Consider the following 22,148-nt stretch of genomic DNA (forward strand, 5'->3'; position numbering starts at 1 on the left):
AACTACCACTGCTGGCACACAGGCCAGAGCAAATGAATACCATCATTAATATAAACCAAATCCCATTTTAAATCTGTGGCCCCCTTTTCCTGCTTTACACTCTTGAGCCACATGTCCTGAAACCCACTGTACCCTGCCTCTCATCGATTCCCTAAACACAACCAAGGGTTCACACACATGTTCACCTAGGTATGACACACTTGATATAAGGAGTAGAAAAAGTAAAAATCTAAATAATGCACTTTTTTTCCTTGTTTTTTTTTTACGACTGTAATTTTGAAGTGACGGGTTACAAACCAAATTGTGGAGTTTTTTCAGAAAGAGTTATTTCCTTACATCTAAGAAAGAAAGAAAGAAAGTGAAACTTTGCGTCTTGCTGAGGGTTTTATTTGCAGTGACAGCCCTGACACTTTTCCTTTCAGCTCCCTGAATCAGTTCACCCAAATTATGAAAACATATCTCACTAGGGACCCTATTTGGAAAGAGATACCACTGATTATTGTTTTAATGTCGTCTATACCGTAAATCAACTAAATTCAGCAGAGATCTTAAAAGCCGAGCAAACGAAATCAGAGCTATCTGCAAGGTAAGGAAAGTAAGGAATCATGTTTCATAATTTGGGTGAATGACCCTTAAGAGTCCTTCCTCACACCAGATATGGGCCTCTTACATCATGTATTGCCTCCATGCGGCAGAGCTCCCTGACATGTTTAACTTTGCCCCTTTTTTTAAATGTTTTTTTATTCAATGTAAGGCTCTTTAAGTACAACATTATATTTGAATAAATACCATTTATCCATTTACTTCACACAGTAATGATCAGGTGCAAAAAAAGGTTGTCCAACTTTGTGGTGGTTTCCCTCTGCTCTTCAACCACGCCTGTTGATCCTCTCCTCTCCCTCCCCAGGTTCCCTCCCGGTGTGGTGGGCGTGGCCCCCGGCGGGATCCCCGGACCGATGGAGGGGTTGGTGCCTGGGGGGGTGCCCATCGCCCATACCCTGCCCCCCGGTACCCATCCGTCACAGGCCCCCTCCCCCAACCGACCCTCCAAACATGGCGACCCCATGAGAGAGCACATGACTGAGCCTTAGGACTGCTGCTGTTACCGAGCAGGGGGCTGAAACCAACTTCAACAAAAAAATAAATAAAACCCAGCAACCCCACCAACCGAACCATCCGACTGCACGCTTGACTTCAGCCATCTGAACCCACCAGCAGACTGCCTGTCGGGCAACGTTTCAACAATTGGTTTTGTATGAAACCACAGCCCCAGTGAGGACAGTGGACACACAGTGGTTATAACACACCTGAGATGGTTATTACACACCTGAGCTGCCACACTGAGATGGGACTGACCGTCAAACTCATGCAGATCTGAGACCTCCCCTCCCCCATATCTGTTTCTGTTCTTCGTTGATTTAAGTGATATTTTAATCTTTATTTCTGAGTATATTTCAGGGGAGATTCTTCCTGATTTCTGGGACATGTTGACATTTCCACATGCAGGATGGACATCTGAACCCCCCCCCCCCCCCCCCCCCCCCTCCCTGATTTAAAGGACAAACTTGAAGCGACAGTGACTTCATAAACTTCCCCTTATTCCTCAGTTTCGCCCATTTCAGCACAAACATGTCTTGTGTTGATTTTTTGCTTTTTTACTTTCCTCTGTTTACCCTATATTCTGTGTTTATGTTGCAAGTGAATATCAGTTTGTTCTGTTCTTCAGTGTTTGAAAATGAATGAATTTACAGTTACACGTATGTTTAGCACACCAACAGCCGTCTCCATCAGAAATCTGGACTCCATCTTTTGCTTTTTCCCTTCGTGGCTGGTGGCCCCTGAATGTAGAGCCAAGTTGTGTGCCAGGACATGTGGTTTCCAGTTCCAGAAAGTATATTTCAGCCCATTAACTAAAAAACGACCCTTTGAAACCAAAAAAAGGAAAAAAATCAGACTGCCATTTGTGGTTAGATATTGTACGTTGAGTGTATAACATCAATTACATTTAGCTGTGGTATTTTCCAACGCGGCTGAACCGAGGTACCCACGATATTTGGCCTGAACAGTGTCCCAAATATCTGCATCCAAAGGACCGACAGTACGTTACAGCTCCAGTTAGCGAAGTAGGAAAAACTAAAACAGCTTACTGACTCAGGAAAAAGAAAATCTGTCCAAATCGGAATTAAAAGAAAAACTGGATTCTTGCTTTCCATTACTCCACCTCTTTCTCCATTGTGGTATTTTTTTTATATATCAAATGTACGTTTTTGATGTTCAAGGTTTTCTGTCCTGTTAGATTTGTATTGCCTTGTTAAATGTTCTTATAATCATAGTCTGATGTGAGCGACCACTCCCTCTCCTCCTATAGTTTCTCCCTCTTTGTTTTTCTGCTCTAATGAAATCCAGCTGTGGCTCTCGGAGGCAGAGCGTCCTCCGTGAACAACCGCCGCCACATCCATCCCTTTTAGCCCCGTGACGTTAGCAAGAGACGGCTGCTAGCAGATTGTTTGGTTTTTAGTGTGAGTATTTGTATTTGTTTCTTGTACAAGGTGAACATATAGCATACAGTGCAGCTGGAAACAATAAATAAAATGTACTGTTCTGATTGATGATTGCCTGTGTGAGATATTTGTTTGTTTTCTGGACATGTTTAACACTTGCTTAAAAAACAGTTAAAAGGGGTTTCAAAGTCTGGAACTGTCAATGTCGGAAAATATAAATTGTGCAACAGGTTTTAGAAATACAGTTTCTATTAGTCCTATTTTCAACAGGATGTGTAATCCATGAGTTGTGGTGTAAATAAGTTGTATATTTGACAGACATTCAGCCTGGATCTGGCTGCTCCTTCTTGCTACGTTGCAAAATGTGCCAGTCCGAAGACGACGCTTATGTCACCAAGCCGTCGCTCTGAACCACAGAAACTTCTGAATTTCCATAATAATATTCATAATAAATAGAAATAGCATTCAAATCAGATGAAAAGGTGTGTCCTGCTTGTTCAGTTATGTAACACAACGGTGCATTGATTTGATGTCACTCGGTCACATGACGTTGAAACTGTTGAAAATAAATTCCACATTAAACAGACGGCTGTTTTTTTTCCTTCAAATATTATTTTATTATAAAAGAAGCACTGAACTCCTATCGAGAGATGTATGTCTTAATTGTCCAATGTAGTTTTAACATAGGGCATGGATTGGTAGTCAATGGGTAACTTGACATGAAAGCTATTGAAGGGATTGAGACTGTTGATTTGTTCAACAATATTAATGTATAAAATGGACTAACATTTAATAAAAATGGTACATTGATTTTGGTTTATAAGTTCCCATGATATCTAAAAAACAATCAAAGAGATTTTGATTCAAAAACTGCTGTTTTCTTTCATTAAAATGTTCATATAAAATAGAAGCAGCATTGAAATGATATACAACAAGGTGTGTCCCGGATGTATTTTGCAGTTATACAAGGATTACATGGATTAGGATGCTACATGGATTAGGATGCTACATGGATTAGGAGTCATAAGGTCAAATGATATGGAGGATATTAAAAACACCCAAGAGTTTTCCATTAACACGTCTCTACTTTGTATGTATGATCTTTATAAGAAACTTTATGTGTAAACGCTGATATTCTCTGTATTTTCTAGGGGATGTATCTGAATGCATGAGAATAGAAGTTATTTCTGCCTGCCTAGTGCACAATATAAATTGTTATTATTGATGTGTTTGACTCCATAACCATTCACACATTTAAGTATTAAACATTGAGCGTTATGATTGAGAAAATGAAGTCTTTATCTAAACTCTAAACACAGTCTACAGTATGTTTACGATATATTTGTAGATGTTGGAGGCAGTGGCCAATCTGAACCTTGTGGCCTTCTCTGACAATGCTGTCAATCATCTCATGACCTCTGTTTAAACAAATACAATAAAGAGATAATAATGAACTTTATGAGATACTAGCATATGAACTTTTTACAGAACATACCATTCTATAATTGTTGAGACAATCTTTCATAATGTTTGACAAACTGTACTATGATGTTTTACTGCATAGATAGAACATCAGTTACTATAACATGTTAAGCCATATGACATTTTTAGGATTAGTTGAAATGACTACACTATATTTTGAATCACATTTGTTTACGATTAACTCACTATACTTTGTTTTTTCCAATGAAAATCACAGAATAAACTAAAACATGAACTAACAGAATTGATTTCTAAGAACATCAGACAGGAAGCAGTTTAGTTGGACATTCAAAAAGGTTTTCCTTTATTTTTTTTTCCTTATTTTGCCTGTTCACTGCGTTACACTCTGTATAGTGAAGTCAGGCCTAAATCCACAAACCATCATAGTCACAACTGCAACTATTGCATAAATACAAAGCAACATACAGGTGATGCTCAAAACGTGAGTTTGAATGAAACAGGAAAGAGGTTACAGTACGCAATGGCAGGGAAAAAAACGAAATGCAAAACATTCACAGCAAAAAAAAAAGTAACTTGTTTTACTTCTGTCAGCTTTGGTTTTATATGTTGCAGTCTCACAATGACCTTCATCACAAACTTAAAGGAGGACAACAAACAGAGGAGGTGAACTGACGTGCACCATGACCTTGACAACAAATGCTATGAGGAAAAAAGGGACAAAGAGGGAATAACAAACACTGTAAATGTTATGTTGACATTAAATGTGTCTCACACGCCTGCCCAAAAGAAAAGCACCAGATTTGAGGCATCCAGATGAGGTACTAAATCACACGCAATAACGCAAGTAAACTTCTCACTGATGGTGATGATTGGTTCTTTCCTCACAGCAACAGTGTTTCTGTGCAACGTGTCTTCATCAAGATTGAGAGAATAATTAACAAAACCACAGAAAGGAGTAAGAACATATAGAAAGATCCTAGTAGCTCATATAAGTTTCCAAACAATAAATATGTAGAGTAATTTCAGAGAACACACACACACACACAACTTCAATCAGTCTGAAAAAGGTAAACCAAAGATCCAACATGAATGTTTGTGTGCGAAGATTGAGTGTAGATTTGACTTGTAAAGGGAAAACCTCCCTTTTCAAGAGCTTCATATATGACCTTGATTCAAGCAATGATACTGTATTTATATAGAAATGTTTTTAATAAATGTGCAGTGCTTAGTAATAAGGATTAAAGTCATTTAGTATTACACAATCTCTGGTTTTCTACAGATAATATTTATTGGCTTTGTCCCTGCCCATTCAGAAAGAAAAAAAACGTAACAAGCCAAGTCTTAAAATGGAAAAAGAAACATCAAAAAGATCAATTTGGAAGTGTGCTTTTCTCAGTGCCCACACTGAACAGATATAAATGCTGGTATATGTCCTTATACTCTTTTTAAAACAACCACATGCATTTACATCTACGGATCGAGAATCCTTTATTCCTTTACATTTGAAAAACAAATCAAAAGGTCGTTTGCATTCGTAAACCTTTGTCTCGCAGCAGTTTGTCAGTCTCAGCGTTTTCAGAGTAAAGTGTTGCACGTGTTTTTTTAGGTGTCTGTCCGAGTGCCTGCGTGTGATAGAAGAGCAGCAGTGTCTCCTGTCAGTGGGGGGGGGGGGGGGAGGGGGGGGCTTGGTTCCCTGTCCTCTCCTGAAGGCTTTCACAGTTTGTCCGTGTCAGGAAAGAAAAAAAAAACTGTAAGATAGAGGAGAGGGAGGAGTCTTGCCCCCCCCCCCACCAGCAGACCGCCTCCCTCGCCTCGCTTCAGTTCTGTCACTCGTCTTCATCGTCCTCCTCCTCCTCTCCGTCAGACAGAGACGCGCAGGGGCGGATCTGCCGGTACCCGTCCAGCCACTTCTCCACCATCTGGGTGACCAGAGGGTGGTTGCGACGTCGTGAGCTCTTCTGAAGAGCCACCAGCACCCCCCCCTCCGTCACACAGCAGTCCAGCCACTCCCGCAGCAGCTTCTCCTGCTGCTCCTCGTTACCCATCTGCAGGGGGACAGATGCCACCATCAGAGGGAGCCACATTGAAAGTAGAGTAACAAACAAACTCAAGTAGATACGTTTGTAGCGGACTCTAAGGGAGCAATTCAGCAGTTTGTGAGGCCTTTTCTGTGATGTACTATTTTTACACTAACAGTTTGTTACTATGGAAACAGAATGCTGGGAGTAACTGCTTGTTGGGCTTTAGCTGTGTGGATCAAAGACACATGTCGCATAGTCAAAGATAGAAGCTGTTTGTTTCTATTTTCCCACAAAGTTTTATGTTTAAGAAAATGTATAAAGAAAGCGTAATTAGACAGTATGAAGTTGACTTTTGATTGTGTTCTGGTTTTAGGTTTCAGTATTTGTAAGCAACTGTGACTGAAAGAATATTGCTTTAGGGGAAGGTGAGATGTGGAGATGTTCTTCCACCATGCTATAAAAAAACAACCAGTATAAGTGTACATGTTTTGTAAAGTGTACATGTTTTGTTTTAAAATAACTGCCATGTGTGGAATAAACAAATAAATAAAGATAAATTCAAGACAAACAATAAATGTGTCGACACTAAAGGGGGGGGGGGGGCCTTACTTCCTGCGCTGAGAGGAAGTGGATGTGAAGCAGCTTCCTCTCGCTGTCCACCAGCGGCAGGAACGTCACGGTGACGTCGTCGTCAGTGTTGAGGTTTGCGCCCGCGCCGCGATTGTCGAAGCCGTCGTTCTCCATGGCAACCAGCGCTGAGAAGTGTCCCCGCGTGTAACCCAGGGCGATGGGGCTCTTCCAGCAGAAACTCTGCTCCCACAGGAGAGGCAGGTACACACCTGAAGGGGGGGGGGGGGGGATGACACAGAGAGAATAAATTATGTCTTTATGAAAATCTACTTTTTTGAAAGCAGAGGGGTTACATTTTAAACATTTTATTAAAAAGTACATTGTACGATGTAAATATAGTAATGCACTTTAGACAGACAACTAAAACTGCATAGTTATATAAAGTCTATAACATCGTTGGAAGAGGTGCAATTCAATTAAATGCTTTTTTTTTTAAATGTTTGAGAATAATGGCTTGTTTTTTAAAGACTGTTTGGTTCGTGAATGCTTTCAGAATTATTTTGAATTAATCTCTTTCCCTCTCACAGCGGCACGATGAAAGGCTAATTAGTGTTGATTACCATTTCAAAAACATTGTTTTGCATTTGTCATGACCACATTCAGGCTTCTCTCTGTGGTAACAATAATGTATTAAATCACACTTTCAAAAAGGAGAAACAAATCTGTTTTAGTAAAATCAATACAGTTACGCAATCTTCATAAACTGTACTTATTTGTGTTTTAGTTTTCCTTTCTCAATACAACTAATGATGAACAGGTTCTTTGATAAAGTTAAGATAGGGCTAATATTGATAGGAAACAAATACATATTTGGTAAGAAAGCCACATTTTAGCAATTATTACCTTTGAGTCAGTAAAAAGTATCAATAACAAAAGTTTACTCCATAAAAAGTCCTGCATTCAAAATCTGAATTGGAAAACTAATATGTTCAAAATGTATTAATAGTATATATCAAGTAAAGGTAAATGTTATACAGCAGAGACACAGTATGGGTACGCAGATGAAGTAACATTTATAAAAACATTTTAATGTTAAAGTTGGTCGAGGTATTGCTGAGTTTAACATTGTATACTGTTGCATTGTTTAATCAGTATAAATGCATTCTATTTAAACCATTAAATGAATATAACGACTGGTTGTATGTCTTTTAGTTAAAATGATTGATCTGTATCATGTTAATGTTCTACAGGGCAGCAATTGAGTGTATTATTCGTTATGGCATCACAACATGGTTTGGTAACTTGTCAGTTAAATCTAAATCACAACTCCAGAGCTTGATAACAAGGGCTTGTAAAAATGATTGTCATGTTTCCACCATCCTCTCTTCAGGAGATATTTGAGGAGATGGTGAGAAAGCAAGGCCGTAAAATCACATGCGACCCCAAACACATCCTGTACAGAGAGTTTGAGTTGCTGCCCTCGAGGGCAGAAGGTATAGATTACCAAACTGTAAATTGAACAGGTATAAGTTTTCCTTTGTTCCGCTGTCAATCAAGCTGCTGAACAGTCAGAAACAATTGTGATTATGCTGTGTTAGGAGTTGTTAGGAGTTGTTGGGAGGTGAAATGTTTACAGTGAAGTTTGTGCAATCGAGAAGGTTAAATAGGGGAAGTGCATTATGTGTAAATAGGTATGGACACAATAGGGATATTTGCAATCTGACGGACACTATGCATAGGTGCAATAGGGAAAGTGCAATATTTTTTTGATTATGTATTTGCAATAGGGAAAGTGCTGTACCCGTATGTTTCTTGTTTGTTTCTTTGCCATGTGAAATGTGATCTCTGTTCTGTATCTATGACTGATTGACCTGAATGTTTTATGTGTATTATCTCGATGCCCAAGACAAATGTCTCCTAAGGGAGACAATAAAGCTCTATCTTATCTTAACTAAAGTTCAGCAAACGATTTTTTTACATTCACAACATATTGTCAATGTGAACTACAGAATGACATACAGGACCTGCACACATGTGATCATATTCCATAATGTCCTTGGTTCCACAATGCACACCTTTGTTTCAGTTTAGCTTCTCTCGTCTCCCAGTAATAACAGTTTGTTGTTACTGGTCCCCCCCCCCCCCTTCTCTATAGGTGCTGCTCTGCACCACCCCTCTGTGTGTTTTACTCTCAGCAACAGTAAATCAGGGATCCATCAGGCAGGCAGCTGTCCATTACAGAGCACTTCCATCATCCCCTGTGCAACATCACGCAGCAGACAAACTGAAACCAGGCTGTTTTTACTGCAAGACCCCCCCCCCCCCCCCCCCCCAGCAGGACCTTTACTTGTAATAAAGTATTTACAGTACTTTACTTCAAGTAAATAATTACAATACTTTTTCCACCACTCCCTCCTATAAATAGGCATGCGTGTTCTGTTGTTTATGTTATTCTGAGTCACACAGCCCCAAATACTTCCTTAAGGAAGGCAACAGCCTGAAACATGTTGTAAATAGCGGTTACTGACAGTGCAGAGGGGCAGTTAGGTTACTGACAGTGCAGAGGGGCAGTTAGGTTACTGACAGTGCAGAGGGGCAGTTAGGTTACTGACAGTGCAGAGGGGCAGTTATGTTACTGACAGTGCAGAGGGGCAGTTAGGTTACTGACAGTGCAGAGGGGCAGTTAGGTTACTGACAGTGCAGAGGGGCAGTTAGGTTACTGACAGTGCAGAGGGGCAGTTAGGTTACTGACCGTGCAGAGGGGCAGTTAGGTTACTGACAGTGCAGAGGGGCAGTTAGGTTACTGACAGTGCAGAGGGGCAGTTAGGTTACTGACAGTGCAGAGGGGCAGTTAGGTTACTGACAGTGCAGAGGGGCAGTTAGGTTACTGACAGTGCAGAGGGGCAGTTAGGTTACTGACAGTGCAGAGGGGCAGTTAGGTTACTGACAGTGCAGAGGGGCAGTTAGGTTACTGACAGTGCAGAGGGGCAGTTAGGTTACTGACAGTGCAGAGAGGCAGTTATGTCTGTTATGTAAGCTATGCAGACACATGTAGGCTGGAGCTGTTTCACAGAAGAAGTGTAGTCCTTATACGGCCACTGGCATGGAGCTGCACTCCACATTCAAATATGATTTGTCATGACAGTGAAAGATCTCCTCACCTTGAAAACGGGTGTACCCAAGCGTCTCTCCACGGAAACTTTTGTAATACTTCACTCCATAGACGATAATAGGCCTACGAAGTATGTGTGCAAGAACAAAAATGTGGGTCTGCTCCAAGCTGGATCCAGGCTGCAAAGACAGTACGACACAAAGGGGAACATGTAGTTAAAAAGCCGGGGGGCTTTTTTAACCTACAAGGCATGGAGTCATGAATACTGTACATTCCCTCTGCCAAGTTACCCCAGCAAGTGTTTAAAACATGAACAAACTCACACAATTACTGCGCTTTCACACCCAGATATAATAACAACCCGCCCAAAATACTTAGTCAGTGAGGTCACACAGAGCGGTGAGAGGCAGAGAAGTGCTGATGACAGACAGGATGCACTTTCACAGGGCAGGACAGATTAAGTATACCGCGGTAAGAGCAGTAAAGCTTCTTGCATAATTCATACATCATTAGCGTGTCACATTTGAAGCACATCAAGCTCATGTCCTCCATATGAATGTGGGCGTTAGCTTTCATGTGCATGTACCTGACTAGCCAGGGAAAGGATGAAGGCCCAGTCCTCCTGCCACTGTTCCTCCCGGAGGGAAAAGTGCAGCCCGAAGCTCTGGGAATACCACGACTCCCACTCCTTCCAGCGCGTGTAAAACCTGCAGACCACACACACACACACACACACACACACACACACACACACACACACACACACACACACACACACACACACACACACACACACACACACACACACACACACACACACACACACACACACACACACACACACACACACACACACACACACACACACACACACACACACACACACACACACACACACACACACACACACACACACACACACACACACACACACACACACACACACACACACACACACACACACACACACACACACACACACACACACACACACACACACACACACACACACACACACACACACACACACACACACACACACACACACACACACACACACACACACAGTTTTGTCTGTTGACATTAATTGACCTCTCTGTGCAGAAAGGCGTGTGACTGCTATTCATCCAGCTATGTTGTGGTTTCGGTTACATGGCAATTACTCATTATATCTAAATAGTCATGTTCTCACTGCAAATCCCAGAGTTTAGAAATGGACAAGAGTCACACTGGGCTGTTGTGTTCCTGTAGGATACGGACTTAAATTGTTGCAGTGCTTCCGACGTTACACTCGGGTAAGAGAGCATTAATCTCCTCTAAAATGTCAAATGCCCAGTCAAAGCCTCTCAGTTCTAGATCAAAGCCGCAGATCTCTGCATGCATCCAGATTTTGGATTCTTGGACTACATCCCGACCTCTAAACCACAATTTCCAACATGGTCGTGCAAGGCCAAAGAAAGCACAACATAACTTGAGACCACTGAAGGTTACGTTCCAGCTGTTTCTTTGTGCTTGACCAAAATACTCAAACTTAACCTGCAAAATGTTTAACCTTACTGTGTAAAACAGTCTAAGCTAAATGTTTAAAGAACAAGATTAAACATGGCTCAGACACGCATGTTTTGCTAAAACTGCAATGGTCTAGAATTGTATTAAAAAAACACTTATTGTTCAGTCTGCAGTAAATGTATACAGAAATGCAGCATACATACCTTTGGCCCAAATAAAGACGTTTGCTAATTAAAAACACTTTTCTACCTTTGGTGCATTGTGTCATTCAGTCTCCTAAACATGCCTGAGACTAGATGCAGGTCAGCATGCCATGCTGCTCACAGGTTGAGTCTTAAACACTCAGTATCTGTGCTCCCGGGGTCTCACCAGTGGGAGCAGTCGTGCAGGCTGTCGTGTAGGGTCTTGCGGAGCACTGAGTCTTTGTCGTAGATGCCCCATGTGGCCTGCAGCACTGAGTCCAGCAGACAGTCCCCGGCCGTGCGGTTCCACAGGGCGTACAGCCGGCTGTCCAACCTGGTGGCCAGCTCCAGGGACCAGTTGATGATGGGAGACTCCTCTTCAAGCTCTGCACAAGGACGAAGCAGGGGTTAGATACCGTTTGTCTTTGCAACAACTCAGTGGTATTAACAGTTTTTCACCTCAAAGGGAACACATATTTTGTATTTACCCTGAGAGATAGTTCTTCAATACAATAATGAAATGGGACTTTTTTTTTTCATTTATTTGTTATTTGATTTTGTAATGTTATACTATCTTTAAGGTTTTGTTATTTATTTCGATTTTTAGGCTTGCAAAGATGTGATGTGTTTGTGTGTATTACGATTCATCGGTTTCTTTTTGTGTGTATCAGTGTCACTTTGGTGTTGCGTTTCTTTTTGTGTGTTTTTGTTGAATTATATTTTAATAAGAAATGTGCAAAGGTTGTTTAAAGGTCATCGTTTTTTCCCCATGTTACAACACATGTAATGGCATGTGAAAGGAATGTTGTTGTGAATGAAAACTCACACCTGTCAAAACAGATTTGACATGAGGATGTCCAAATTGCTCTACATGTACAGCACAAAACAGAGAGTCTGGAAACGTCCAATTAGATACAAAGATACGTCTAACCCAGTGCCTCCAAATCAATGTGGCATTGTATTACTACACTACGCATGACACACATCTTCTTACTACATTTTGGTGCTTTTTCTTTTTTATTATATAATAATAATAATAATAATAATAATAATAATAATAATAATAATAATACTAATAATAATAAATGTGTTTTATATAGCACTTTTCCTGGTGCTCAAAGTGCTTATATATAAAAAGAATATATAAATATTGTTATAGGAATTCAGCAGTTTCTTTTTTGAAAGTCTAATGTCTGTTCAATATCTTTCAAAAGCTCGTCACTAGGTCATCAGAAAAGGTTTGGAACATCCATTTATTATACGTGTGTAGCGCAATGTCACTAATTGGGGCAAGTTAGCACAGGGAAATCAAAAATAATATTGGTTTTGTGTCATTCAAAGGGTAGTGCAAAGGGTAGTGTGGTTGAGATTAAGGAGTGTCTCATTGAGTCAAGGTGAAATAAGGGTTTCTGTATCTTTGGAAATATATTGTAGTGCCAAAAATAAGGCCCAGGTGACTAATTTAACATGACACCCATATAAGCAAGAAGCTAAATAAAGAACAGCTTTGAATACAAACCGATGCCTTTTTGTTTATATTTGTACATGTGTGGGCTGAGGCTAAATACAAATCATTAAATGGGGATCAGAGAAATTCCTAAAACCCAATTAGGCTGATTAAGGCAGAGGCAACGGCTCCACACGATAAGGACAGAGCGCCTGGGAGAGTGACAAGCAGGAAGGCAAAACGCTGTGCTGGCAAGAGGGAAGTTATATATCACTGTCCGTATTAGGCAGCCTTCCCACTATAGCATACAGTTTGTGAGGGGGCTCCCAATGTTTGCCATTCCCCTCTATTGTAGTCATCTCGGATCGGGTTTCTCTCTCTCCAAGCAATTGCATCCATATGCAAGCACAGTGTGTGATTGGTGTAACTGTAACACAAAGTCAGGAAGTGGACAGAGTAAATATTTCACCTTTTTGTACGTCTCGGTCCAGCACCTCATCAAACAGCTTCTCCTGAACTGCTGGGGGCAAGTCTTCGATATCTGACACAACAAAAAGGGAAAAAGGGTATTATAAGGAATGACATGGAGAGCACAGTCTGAGTTTTATTAATACTTTTTTTTAACTAGCTATAATTCTTAACTGATATGATTTAAAGGCCAACTCCATTTTTTGTTTCTGGCATGGCTCATTTCAACTCAAGCCACCATGATTTGTTCTTTCCACAATGGCCACTGGCTTTCACTGCATGCTCGGTGCTCTTGTCAACAGAGGCTTATTCTTCAGCTAAAATAAATGAATGCAGTGACTTTGTGGAACTGAACAGAATGGCTTTCTATAGTGGCCATACACCAAGGTCTGCATTGTCAACACATAACAACAATCTTTAGCCTAAGCACCAGCAACATACTAGAACATAAATAGCTATTCCACACAATGAAGCTCAACTGAAATAGCACTGAATGCATGACATTTTACACATTCATTGGCAAAATTGCTAAATATAGCTTTGTAATGAACAAGAAACATGCATTGTTGCGGTGATGGTATACTCAGTATGCAAGAACAATACTCAAACAGTGAGCCAGGCGTAGCCTCCATCTTCTACAGTTGGAATCAGACAGCCATAGCATTATGCCCAATCAGCATCCAAACAACTAGCAATTTCCTCAGCCACAAGTAAACAAAACAAGGATTCTGTCACACACTAGGCAAGCCAGAGGGGAGGGCTAGACTGGGTTTCTGTCAACCACAGAGTTTTCACAAAACCCAGAAACCATACTTTCGGGACAGCTGCTGGAATTCATGCTATGACAGTCATGCTTATTGCTTTAAGATAATTGCATATTATGTGTTTGTGGTGCTGACCTGCAGGCAGGGTGAAGGTCACCAAGTCAGTGAGAAAATAGCAGGTGAAGTCTCCCTTGCGCTGGTGAAGAGACGCTGCCACCTCTCTGCGGATCTGCTCCGTGAGCTCAGGACACACCATGGCAGGGATACACTTGGCTGCCTGTTGGGACACCTGCACAGAGAGGGTAAAGGGGGAGGAAGATACTTTAAAAGAGAATACAAGACAGAGGTCTATAACTGGGTAGGAATCTCAGATGTCTTGGTGCTTAAATACAATTCTGAAATAAGGAAGCTTCCTGGAGATACCAATAAAAGTAATAATAGTAATGAAAGTATTTGCCTTTTGGCTTAAGCTAGTGATGGCTGCTGATAGCACATATAGCAAAAATCAATGTAAATTCCTTTTCCGGCACAGTTGACTCAGAGATCTAATTTCCCTTGTACTAATCTAATCTCAGAATAGAAGTATATATATATGTGTGGTGTTCGAGCAGATTTGGAGCTCTTTCGGGGGCATGAACCAGCGGTTACTCACTGACCCCCTTAGAAAAAAGAACTGGGACAGACAGTGTGGGAGGAGAGGTGTGTTTACAGATAATCTGGGATCACAGTGGTGACGGTAAGCGAGCTGCAGCCAACCTCAGCACAAGCACACTGCAGACAAACACACACATACATCAGCCGTCTTGTTGCACAGACACACCAGGGAACCCACATTTTGATCAAAAATACTCAACATAAAAATAATTAAAAACATAAAAACGTTGTAAATAAAAGGGACGGCTATCATACTCCCGCAGGCACAGAGAGAGGAGCGTGTCTCCTTCCTCTCTACAGACCATTTGCCCTTGTCAGTCCTCCGGGCTGATCTCATTGGACGTTGAGATTAAGAAACTTCACAAGAAAAAGCTGCATCAACGCTGACCCAGAAACGAGCTCTGCTGCAATCATAACCCTGATTCAAGGGGGAAATTTCCACTGGAGACCATGGCTTTGAATTTATTTTTAAATAACAGGCGAAATGGGATTATAGAAAAACACATTTCCATGATGCAAAACAATTTCAATGTTGCATTTGTTGAACCGAATGATCCACATTGATCTATAATCTGCCTAGTATAGATATTAGATGGCAGAGTGTAGTCGGTGGTTGCCGTGTGTTTGGAAGGTTCCCCGTCCATCAGCTGATACCCCGGGGCAGGTGGTTCCTGAACTGGACTCACAATCTGTTGGTTGTCTGCACTGACCTCTGTGAGTAACACAGCCAGCATGTCCTGTCTCTGGAAGCGGATGGCTAGGTGAACCAGCGTGAAGCCGTCATCAAATGCAGACGAGCGGTTTAATAGGCGCACCTCGTCTGATGATAGCTGCCGTGCGATGTCACCTCCCGATGACTTGTAGGCCTCCACAGCTGCCAGGTCACCTTCCACAACACCTTTCGGACAAAGGGAGAGGGAAACGGTCACATTTGTTATAACACTTTTTAATAAAATACATAGAACAAATCAAGCAGTTTGTGCATGTGACCCAAATCAACCTCATTAGTAATACATAAATCAAAAGATCTGAAAAGTGAAAATGTGTTTACTTCGATTGCATCATGCAGCCTTAAGGATTGTACTTGTTGACAACTGTGATACCTGTACTAAAATCACATCAATGGATACAAAGATGACTCATCTTAAGAACAAGCGTGTGCAGAGGACATTCTGTACTCATCCATTAAGTATAACATTTTAGAGAGCAGAGTGTGCTTTATCTCTGTGGCAGCTGTAACAGCTTCGAGACTTCACTGACTTTGAAGTGAAGAGAAAAAGACAATAGGGGGCCACATTGTAATCTGCCAGATATTTCCCCCCCCCCCCTCCCCCCCCTCTTAATCTCCAGGCTTAGATTTTAGCGTGAGGGTTGGAGGATGTGTTTGATCTGACAGATGCAGGTGTTTGCTTTTCTTTACTTTTTTTTGGCACAGTGTGCAAATATTACCATCTGACAAAAGCTATTTATGTCAACCACAAGCACATAAACACACTCGAAGCGCCGATCTATTCAACGAGACATTCAAACTGTCGAGACATATTTGAATGTCTGGAGAATAAACCAGTCGTTTGCTTTGAAGTTATTATGCCAAGTAAGCTTTCCTTTAGTAATCCTATGAACTCATACACATCGGATGCTCGAGACCGCGCCATTAATCTGTGTCTTCAAGTAAAAAGGATTGAAACAAAGGTTGTGGGCATGCAGTGTGTGGCTGCTGTAATAGTGAACTGTCTTTGAGTCAACTCCTTAACCAAAGCAATAGCACACACTGATTAAAGGTGGACTGAAATGGATATGTGGGTGGTCGTATGATTCATTAGACACAGAAAAAGCTCAGACCAATACCAGCCGTTAGTACTGCGATCAAAATGGCAGCAGACGCAATGACATGAATACACATTTAGAAGCTGTTGAAGGAGAAACTATTTAGACAAGTGTGTGATCATGATGTAATAAATAAACTCAAACAACACAGTGTAAATTAATATCAATGCCACAGAGCAACACAAAGTGTCTCTTTCCTTTTCTAGCATGAACAGTAAAGGCCCATGTAGTATTCTCTGGTACTTTTTGAAAGCATCAAACACTGTTGAGCTTTTGTTCTCGCGTCAAAGGACCACACACAATGCCTCTGCTGCATGATCTGTGTGAGTGAGACCCAGAGAGACATGGAGTGGGTGGAAGGACTCGCTGTGCCATGTGGAGCTGGCTAGCACTGTGAGAGATGAGGAGAGGAGCTACACAATAGCAGCACAGTGTGATGAAGAGGGATCACAACCACTTTCCAAAAAACACACAGTGTGGGTGTGCCTGTTGCCCTGCAGCCGGTGCTGTACCCACAGATCTTTCAGAGAACAAAAACAGTGGGAAATATGCAAACTGGCATACACTTAAAGACAGAGGAGATAGGGGATGGGTCAGGCTAAGTGATGCTGGTATCTTCTCTCCCACTCAGTACATGCTTTTTCTTTCAGTAATGTAGACTGTTGTGACCTCTGTCAAAAGAAAATGATCAATAGCCAGTGGTAACAACATCTCTGTCTTGTGTCTTCCTTTTCTTCCTCCTAATGCAAAAGCGGGGTTTTTTTATACCCTTTTTTATTTCCTTAGAACTATTTCTTTCCACACAAAGTGGATTTATTCGTGAGTTGCTTTGGGCAAAAGCCAGAATGTAAATGTTTTGTCAGAATCATTTTCCCTTATAATAGTGTAGACATCTGCCTCCTTTTCTCAAGTTACACAATACGATCACTCCCAACAGACTGAAACCTGCACTGCAGACAAGTGGAATGATGTAAGAACTAAGGGACTACGTCCTGAGGGCTACATCTTTACAAGTAGTGAAGATGTATTCAAACCCATTCCCAATACCTAATTGACAGGATAGCTTTACCAGAAGTTCTTGTTTTCCAAAAGAAATCTTCAGGGATTTCCCAATTTACAGGCACAAATATTATGAATCAACTAAGAAGAACAAGAAAGAGTTCTTTCGCATCAGACATTGTCACATAGAACAGCTAGGAATGTTATGTGTTTATATTATGTGTGTGGACTCACTGACCCTAAATGAACCAGAGCCATTTATAAAGCTATAAGTTACAACTAAGCGTTTCCTGATAGGGTGTAATCACACATGTAAGCCACACCGGTTGAGTTTAGAGAGTTGATATAAGGTCATCCTGAATATAGGAGCGAAGGTCATTGCTATTGCCAAATATGTACTTTTCACTTTTCAAGGCTGACACATTTGCACATCAGTTCACGAGCTAAAGATTAAACATTGCACTGAGGTTTTATTGGGAAGGAGTGTGCTCACAATAATGTAATAAAATATGATTTTAGCAAGCAAAAACTCCAAATGATTCTCCTCAAATGCAAATATTTGTTGGTTTTGTTTTTGTTTACAAAGACAGTCAGTTGGATATTACGGGGTTTCTTGCTGTTGGTCAAATAACGCAATCAATATGCATATGTCTACATCCTCCCTGGGGAACTATAATGGGCACCTTTCCCAGGAGCAAATGACTAGGAAACAATAGGCAGATATCAGACATGAAAATAACCTACACTTTCACAAAAATACATGTCACGAGTCTTCTGGCAAATAGAGAGTGATTTCGGACAGTGCTTGGATTTCACTTCCTCTAAGGGACAATGGAGAGATGTCTGATCAGATCAGGAAAGCCAACACTTGAATATGCTAAAAGAGAAATCAGACCCACTGACCAGACGAGACTTGGTCCCAAGGGGACAAGCCACACAGGCATGAGGGAATTCACCCTGTCACATGCAGCAATAGACCAAGTGTAGGACCTAAAGCAAACTGTGATGTTTGTGTGACAGTCAGACCCGATTATCCCGGCTTTGATTTAAGGAATGTAGCATAATGAAAAACTTTATGACTATCACTGTGAGGGCTTCATTGGGATATCAAATACAAGCATGGCTGTCAAATTGTTGCTGTCAGTTTAACACAAAAAGAATTGTCTGTCAAAGCTCCATATAAGGAAGAAGGCCTGGAGGTTGAGTGGGTGTTCAGAACAAACTATACGTAGGCATGGTGAAGGCAAGAGACAGAGTGAGATAGCAGCGTGATGGTGGGGAAAAAACAATCACTAGTTGTTCTTAAATGTTCATCCTCCCTCCCACTCCACATTCTCCAGTCTACAGTGTGGGCTGCTCTCGCTGTTTGTGCAGGGGAGTTCTACACCAGCTGAATGCAGGGGATTTCTGAACATATGCAGTCAGCATCAAAAGGAGGCCAATCAGAATCACCTAGACTTGGCTGAATTGTTTTTAACCATTTACCTAAAGCTGAGGGTAAAACATATCAAGTATTCACACACATTCTGGGGAATCCCATTTTCACCCAGTTCTCTGTTGGTCTATCTTACATCACTCAGATGAGTCATTGCTAACCTCATAACATAACAAAACACAAGGGAAAAACCTCAAATGCAATACATGCTACATTAAAATAATTTAAACTTACCAACACAGGCATTAAGGAAGAGCCAATCAGTCCTTCTCATCCGGTTCTTAATCTGCTTCAGTTTTTTAAAATCCACCTCCAGTTCCTCTTTAATCCCAATCCCAGCTCCTGATGCCACTTCAATCCTCTGAAAGTCCATGTTCACCTCTGACTCCGTTTTTGAGGTCGGAGGTGACCTTCTTTGGCTGCTGCTACAACCCACTACCCCCCCTAGCACGCCCACTACTCCTTGCCCGACCACATGCCCAATGACACCTCTCCTGTTGTCCCTTTCCTGTTCATTACGTTTTGAGGAAGGTTGGTGAATCTCAGGCTCTGATGCTAGCTCAATTGGTTCAGCCAGCATACTATTTGGCCTGGGGTGATCACACACAACACACTTAAGTGCCTTGGCCCAGTTCTCGTAAGTGCAGGCGGTGCAGGTCCAGTGTTGTGCATGAGTGTTGAGCCTGTTGCGGTCATTATATTCCTCACAGGGGTCTGTAATGGTGGCTGAGGGAGCAGGACGGCATCCGGAGCCTGAGCTCTGGGGTGATTCTGTGGGGCTGCGAGGGTGCTGGGTGATATGTCCCTGGTGGGCTCTGTGCTGCCCATGCTTTTGGTGTTGAGCGTGTTGCCTCTGGCACAGGCACTGGGTGCAGCGGATGGCCCGAGGCCAGTTCAAGTAGGTGCACATGTGGCATGACCACTTGCTACTAGTCTCAGGTACATCAGCAATGCGAACGCGGGGTCGGGCACTGGAGTCTGGGCAAATAAGTAGGCTGGATCCCCCCTGGGTTGGGCTGTTGCTGAGGCCTGCAGGGTCCCACTGGTGCAGACTGGCATCCAGAGGGGGGCCGCTCTTGAAGGGCTCCTCAGTGATGATAGCACCCACGCTGGGCCTCTGAGCGCGGCACATGGTGCACTTGATGGCTGACGGCCAGTTCTCGTATGTACAGTATTCACAGGGCCACTTGGCAACCAGCTCGGTCATCGTCGCACCGACGCTGAAGGAGGCTTCCTGCCAGTCAGAGGGATCCTCAGCTCGGCGGACACACTCTTAAGGAAATCACACAGCAAGCAGTACACTAGGGTACAAAGAAGGAAAAAATAAGGGTATTTTGGTGAAAAACACTTAGATGGAATGCCAAATAAACATTCAACTACAATACATAATGAAAATGTTTCTGCATTCAAACTGGCAAATATGGAGCTCAGCTTTCCAATGGTAAATCTCACAGATAATGCACTATTTAAAAAAACAAAACATCATGCTTTATTACAACCACCTGTGGCACTCAGGCCTTTGGGTAACTTACTGACAAACACATGCAAACATCTACAGTGCTGTTTGCTCTGGCACTAATTTGCTGCAGAAATCCAAGGGAGCAATGTTTAGAAACCCTGAAAGCAAAGTGCCAGGACGGAGCCGGATGGCAACAGTGAATCTGCGCAGCTGCATTAAAACCTGGCACCGGCTTTAAACACATACTGTTAGTTATACACACCAGGCAAATGTGCCCTACAACCGAGCTGGGTAACAAGAGACAAGGACATATGAAACCAGACACCCAGCAGGGAGGCGCGTGACTGGTTAAGACACTTACTGATGCACTGGAATTGAATTCGCCCCAAAGCCCTTTACCCACATATGAAAGTGAATGATCCAAACCACAGGTGTTACAATGTGAACATTATTTACTAGAAAAAGGCTAATAAGCTAAAGTTAACTCGCTGGGGAAGCTCACAGAAGAGTTGGCTCTGATTGTGTTTATACCACGCCTCCAAGTTTACCAACACACTGTGAGGTATTCAGCACATTCAGAGACGCGATTCCTCCGGAGCTGCACGTTTTGTAGGCAAAGATCACACAATAACTATGGGAACCTTGCCTTGAAGGTAAAGTAGTCACGTTCAACCTGTTTACTCGTGACTAGCAACTAGTTTCGTGCATACAATTCATACATTCGCCAGAAATAAACAAATACACTCAAATGAGCAGTCGACTAGTGTCATTTGTGCTATTACACAGAGGAGGTACAAGAAGCACTCAGTTCTTGTAGGATTACTATGTTACAAGTAAATGTCCTACATTCAAAGCGTCGCTCCTGACTCTATAACAAGTGTTTACAGACCAACGGCGCGAGCTAGCTGTTTTGTTATTTTACATGACAACTCGGTGGTTCGGGTTGCCAGCTAGGAATTATAGCCAAACTAGAAGCTACCATTACGGGATTATGTGTTGCCCCTGTCTGACTGTACCAGTTGGAGGGAGGCCCTTATCAAGTCTACAAGAACATCGCGTAATCGCTTACCTTTGCTTTGCTATGTTTACACTCCTCAGTTTCCCACTGCAGCCAAAACAAATGGAGCTTCCGCGAGCCCCCTCGCCCCCCCAACGGCAGAGAAACCCACTCCAATCCGGACTCGGGCTCCTCTCACTTGGACGACACTAACCGCATATTTACTTATTTGGGCGCCGTTTAGTTGGCAGTTAAAGGTCCATACACACCGCGGAGCAACAAACCCCCCCTAGTCCCGTCCCCTCGCTCGGTTGTTTTGACGCTTTAAATCATCTTCATGCTTCTCCCGACTCCCAAACACGAAGCTGACGGGCTTTAATGGCGGCACAGGGGAAGGGAAGCAACCGAGGCAGAGCTAAAAAATACACTACGAGGGAGAGCACAGAGCTCTGGGCCGTGTTACAGTCAGGGGCAGGATCAGGATTTACCACCTGAATCTGCCAACCAATATGATTGGTTGTTTTTTGTGTATCCCTTGACACTGACCAATCAGATTCTACGTATCTCATTCCAACTGTTAAAAGGCTCAGTGAAAGGAAAACAGGCTCGAATGTCATAGTAATACCAGCGACAAAATTCAGTTTACATGTTACCTTTTTTATGCTATGAGTCTAGTTACTTATAGTAAAACATGTTATTTTTAATTCGTGCATCGTAATTTGCTGCATCTTTTGCCAAGCAACCACGTGGTATCATCTCA

The 22,148-nt window shown here is 42.2% G+C and overlaps 2 protein-coding genes across 11 annotated transcripts in view; one reads left to right on the plus strand and one right to left on the minus strand.

The window, feature by feature from the left end:
• ctbp2a (C-terminal binding protein 2a) overlaps positions 1-4,608 on the plus strand; it is a 67,919-nt gene extending 63,311 nt beyond the window's left edge. For 8 of the 9 annotated variants that reach the window (XM_079688370.1, XM_079688375.1, XM_079688369.1 and 5 more), the window contains one exon: positions 908-1,045. Coding sequence is in view for 1 of the 9 variants with exons in the window: in XM_079688376.1 (XP_079544502.1) it covers positions 908-1,091 (184 nt within the window). In the remaining 8 variants the exon portion in view is untranslated. Of the gene's footprint in view, positions 1-907 lie in introns of all 9 variants that reach the window. The other variant, XM_079688376.1, reaches the window with a different exon arrangement.
• zranb1b (zinc finger, RAN-binding domain containing 1b) lies at positions 4,259-21,868 on the minus strand. Of its 2 annotated transcripts, none has more exons than XM_079688365.1 (10): positions 21,461-21,868; positions 19,167-20,233; positions 15,487-15,569; positions 14,153-14,306; positions 13,255-13,326; positions 11,526-11,724; positions 10,234-10,354; positions 9,697-9,826; positions 6,575-6,804; positions 4,259-5,989 (listed from the first exon to the last, which is right to left on the minus strand). In XM_079688365.1, the coding sequence occupies exons 2-10, from the start codon at positions 20,137-20,139 to the stop codon at positions 5,771-5,773; spliced, it is 2,181 nt and encodes a 726-aa protein (XP_079544491.1). In that variant the 5' UTR covers positions 20,140-20,233; positions 21,461-21,868; the 3' UTR covers positions 4,259-5,770. The 2 variants fall into 2 exon arrangements, with proteins under 2 accessions (XP_079544491.1, XP_079544490.1); XM_079688364.1 differs by having other exon boundaries at positions 15,382-15,569; positions 21,461-21,867.
• Positions 21,869-22,148: the final 280 nt, after the last annotated feature.

Source organism: Notothenia rossii, assembly GCF_949606895.1.
Source record: "Notothenia rossii genome assembly, chromosome: 6".
In the NCBI taxonomy this organism is placed as follows: domain Eukaryota; kingdom Metazoa; phylum Chordata; class Actinopteri; order Perciformes; family Nototheniidae; genus Notothenia; species Notothenia rossii.